This window comes from Lolium perenne, chromosome 1 (genome assembly GCF_019359855.2).
Source record: "Lolium perenne isolate Kyuss_39 chromosome 1, Kyuss_2.0, whole genome shotgun sequence".
NCBI classification, from domain to species: domain Eukaryota; kingdom Viridiplantae; phylum Streptophyta; class Magnoliopsida; order Poales; family Poaceae; genus Lolium; species Lolium perenne.
The window spans coordinates 166404731-166408572 of NC_067244.2; the positions used below are offsets into that span (position 1 = coordinate 166404731).

The 3842-nt window shown below is 49.4% G+C and overlaps 1 protein-coding gene across 1 annotated transcript; it reads left to right on the top strand.

Annotated features, from left to right (window-relative positions):
- The first annotated feature begins 204 nt into the window (after positions 1-204).
- On the top strand, positions 205-3552 carry LOC127311607 (uncharacterized). Its single transcript, XM_071823483.1, has 6 exons — positions 205-1125; positions 1219-1454; positions 1864-1874; positions 2151-2188; positions 3164-3254; positions 3353-3552. The coding sequence occupies exons 1-6, from the start codon at positions 559-561 to the stop codon at positions 3550-3552; spliced, it is 1143 nt and encodes a 380-aa protein (XP_071679584.1). The 5' UTR covers positions 205-558.
- Positions 3553-3842: the final 290 nt, after the last annotated feature.

A 3842-nucleotide genomic window follows, 5' to 3' on the forward strand; every position in this document is an offset into this window, starting at 1 on the left:
TACTTTGCTCTTCATGAACTTGTTTATTTACAAGAGTCCTTTTCATAGGAAGCATGTTAGGCTTAAATTTGTTTTGAATTTGCCTCTTGATGCTCTCTTTTTGCTTCAAATACTATTTCTTGCGAGTGCATCATTAAAACTGCTGAGCCCATCTTAATTACTTCTATAAATGTTCCTAGACTACCCTCTCAACCAGGGGTCTGAAAGGGGCAAAACGATCTCGTTCGTCCGTTTCACAGCACAGTAAAGTTCTGAAACCCGCTTTTCACCTCAGCCGTTGGATGTAGTAAGTTTTTCTGTACCGGCCGCTGCTTGTTCTAGGTGCATGACGGCTGGGCCCGTGCATGAGTGGGGCCGTTTGTTTGAGACAGCAAGCATCCGTGCTCGCGTGGCTCAGAAAAACAAAGAGGTGAAAACCCTAACCAATTCCGTGCGTCCCGTCCTCCCCCAATCCCCGCCTTCCTCTCACCTCCTCCTCCTCCTCCCCTAGAGACAGCGGCGGCTCGGCCTACCCTCTCACTCAGTGTGGCTGCGCTGCCTCCTCTCCTCTCTGCTCCCATGCTTGCTCGCGGCGACAGGGTGCTCCAGTGCCGGGTACGACACGGCCGGCGGCGGTGCGGCAGCAGCTTCGAGGAGCCGGGGTTGCGGCGGCCAGGACGCCCGCCCAAGCGACCCCCGCCGCCGGCCACACATGAGCTTGGTCGAGAAGGGCGTCCACACCCGCCGGTGCTCGAGATCTGGCGGATGGAGGGCTGCAGCGGCGGCGGGATCGATCTTGGTCGTCACTCCAACCTGCAGAGCTCCGTGATCGCGGAGAACCGATCCATGGGGGCGTCGGGGAAGTGGATCAAGACGCTGGTGGGGCTCAAGCCGGCGACCGCAGCGGAGAAGCACGGCAAGGGGCGCAAGTGGAGCCGGCTGTGGCGGAGCTCCTCCGGCGGGCAGGGCCAGCGGGGCGCCGCGTCGGCGGCGGCCTCCGAGGTCTCCGAGACCTCGTCCTCCGCCGCCGCCGACGCGCTCAGCTCCGTCGTCGCGGCCGTCGTGCGCGCCATGCCCAGGGACTTCCGCGTCATCCGCCACGAGTGGGCCGCGCTCCGCATCCAGACCGCCTTCCGAGGATTCCTGGTACGCACACGCCGATGCCTTCGCCGCGTCCCCCTCCCTCAAAATCCCAGCTTCTTCAGAGTTTAACCTTGTTCGATCTCTCTCTGCGCGCAGGCCAGGCGGGCGCTGAGGGCGCTGCGCGGGATAGTGCGGCTGCAGGCGCTCGTGCGCGGCCGCGTCGTGCGAAAGCAGCTCGCAGTCACAGTCAAGTGCATGCAGGCGCTCGTGAGGGTGCAGGCGCGGGCCAGGGACAGGCGCACGCGCCTCTCCGCGGACGGCCGAGACTCCTCACAGGGCGGCGACGCGCTCGACGAACGCGCCACACACGCGATCCGCCCAAGGACGCAGAGGTATGTACTACTACTCGTTCCAGGATACCGTTGCAGTTGCTTGGTTCATGATGAATGAGTTACCTTGCATGATAATGCTTGCTACGCGAATTATTATGTTCAAGTGCTTGTGCAAATAAACAAAGAATTATACTTCTCTTCCTCTCTCGCTGTTGGCCACGCCGGCCATGGCCCACGAATCCGACGCCTGCATCTACCGGACACATGTACCTCTCAATTCCGTATTGTTGATTATCATCTCTCTTTCTTAGATTTACTGGTTATCTAAATGCTTGAGCAAGGTTGATAGTATAGGTAGCATGTATGAGATTGGGTTATTGTCATTCTAATACAGTTTGTGTTATGCTTAGATATTTTGCATATATGTTTTTAAGATAAAACTCTAACAATTGTTTTTCCCTCTTTGCAGCCGCTATTCCAGTAAAGGATTTGATGTGCTAAAACAATAATGTGGAGATAAGTCATATGTCTGATGGAAAATATAGCTATAGCTATTTTTTGTTTGTTTTATCAGTATCATTTTAGGCTTCAGTTAGCTGAAAAAGATAATACAACGAGCAATTTTCTACCATGTGATTATAGCATTGATGTCATAATGAGCAGGATGTCTCTTGTGTACTATGAAGAATGCTACTTATATACTTGATTTCTTCGATTTTGTGGTGGTATGCTTATCATTTCTCCTTATCATTTCAGGCTTCGGCAACGACGAGCATGGCCAAGCTAGACACCAGGTGAGCTCCTCCCAGCCCTTCTCTCTCATTTTGTGTTCTCTCTGCCCTCAATCACATCTTCTAGCAAGCACCCAAAATATATTAATACATGACAAGGTCGTATCAGTACATTTAGTTCCGTAATAGTTTCATAGTGGTCAATTGTTTTTCTGTCCTGGACAATATGTTTTGTGTTTGAGCCACTGTTACAGCTCTTCTTCTCAAGCTATGGCTTCATAGACTGAAATTTTGGCTAATTAATTTGTTTGCTTGGTTCCTACATTTGATGTATTATTTAAAAGCGGGCATGTTTTAAGTTCTTCTACTTTTTTGTAGAAGAGTATTGCATACTCAGCTACTCCAATCGTTTGGGTCTTTGGGGATGGTGGACTCGATTGCTGAATCAATGGTGCCATGTCATGCCCCCTATATTACCTTTGCCCAAATCAAAGTGCATATATTTCCACGAGGTTTGTTGTAATACAATACAAGACTTTTGGGCTACGCTGCATTCCTAGAAGATGCTACTTTGATATATTTTGCAGCATTTAGATATTTTTTTCATTGAATAAAATCGTTCAAGATCTATATATCTTGTATGGTTTTTCTTTTTTGTGGTTATTATTAGTTTTTCTTATCGTGCCTTTTACTTACTGCAATTTGTTATATAGTTATAGGGGGCATGGCTGGGACGGTGATGGAGGAGCAGTGACGAGCCAAATGGCCATGGCGCCGCTCGCTGGAGCACATCAACATCTCGTCGCTCGTCAATATTACTTATCCATGTAAGCTCTTTATTCTCGTTCTTCCTCCTACTTTAATTCATTTTTCGCATGGCCATGATGGTGGATCTGCTTAGCCACGCATGGGTACAGAGAAAATTATAGCCATCTCTTCCGTTTATTGGCTTTTTTATTGTTGGAGGTGATGCTAATTCGGTTCACACCGGCGATTATTCTTGTGCTGCATTTGGTCGTTTGCTGCACTTGGATTCAGATAGAAGAGATCCAGTTGCATTGGGATCTTTTTGTGAGAATCAACTTGGTGAAAAAAGGCGTATCATTTGTTTGTTCACTCAATGGACCAGGTGATGACATGCCCTCGCTCGCTAATCTGGAGCTTCAACCATCTCATGGAGGACGCCGTCTGGTAGATGTCCTGCGAAGCCCGCTATGCCACCTCCAGCACTAGGAGATGAGGCGGCCCAGAGGTCCGGCCTCCTCATATCCCTCGTCACCATCTGCGCACTCGTGGCGGCGCACATCGCCCACCAGAAGGACTGCAGGCCCGTCGACTTTGTGCGTGGCGTCATCCTCGTCAAACACAATGCCCGCAACCTGCTACTGTCGCCGAGGTTTCTTCTTATGTTTCTTGGCAGCTTGTAGCCTTTGAGGTTTTCCTATGGATTTGAATATCTCAGTCATCGGGTGTTCATTTGGGCTTATTGGCTGTACTCATTTTGGTTGGTTCCCTTTTGTTTTTGCTGCAGAGAGTGTATGTTTCATAGTGGTGTGAAAGGGTTGAGCAACGAATGAGGTTTTTTTAGTCCTAGGTCAGGACTAAGATTCTAGAATTTTCTTTTCATAATACTGCATGATTTTAATACTTCAAGGACATATGAATAGTATGGTTTCTCTCTCTCCCAGATTTCTTACTACCGAGAATGCTTTTGATT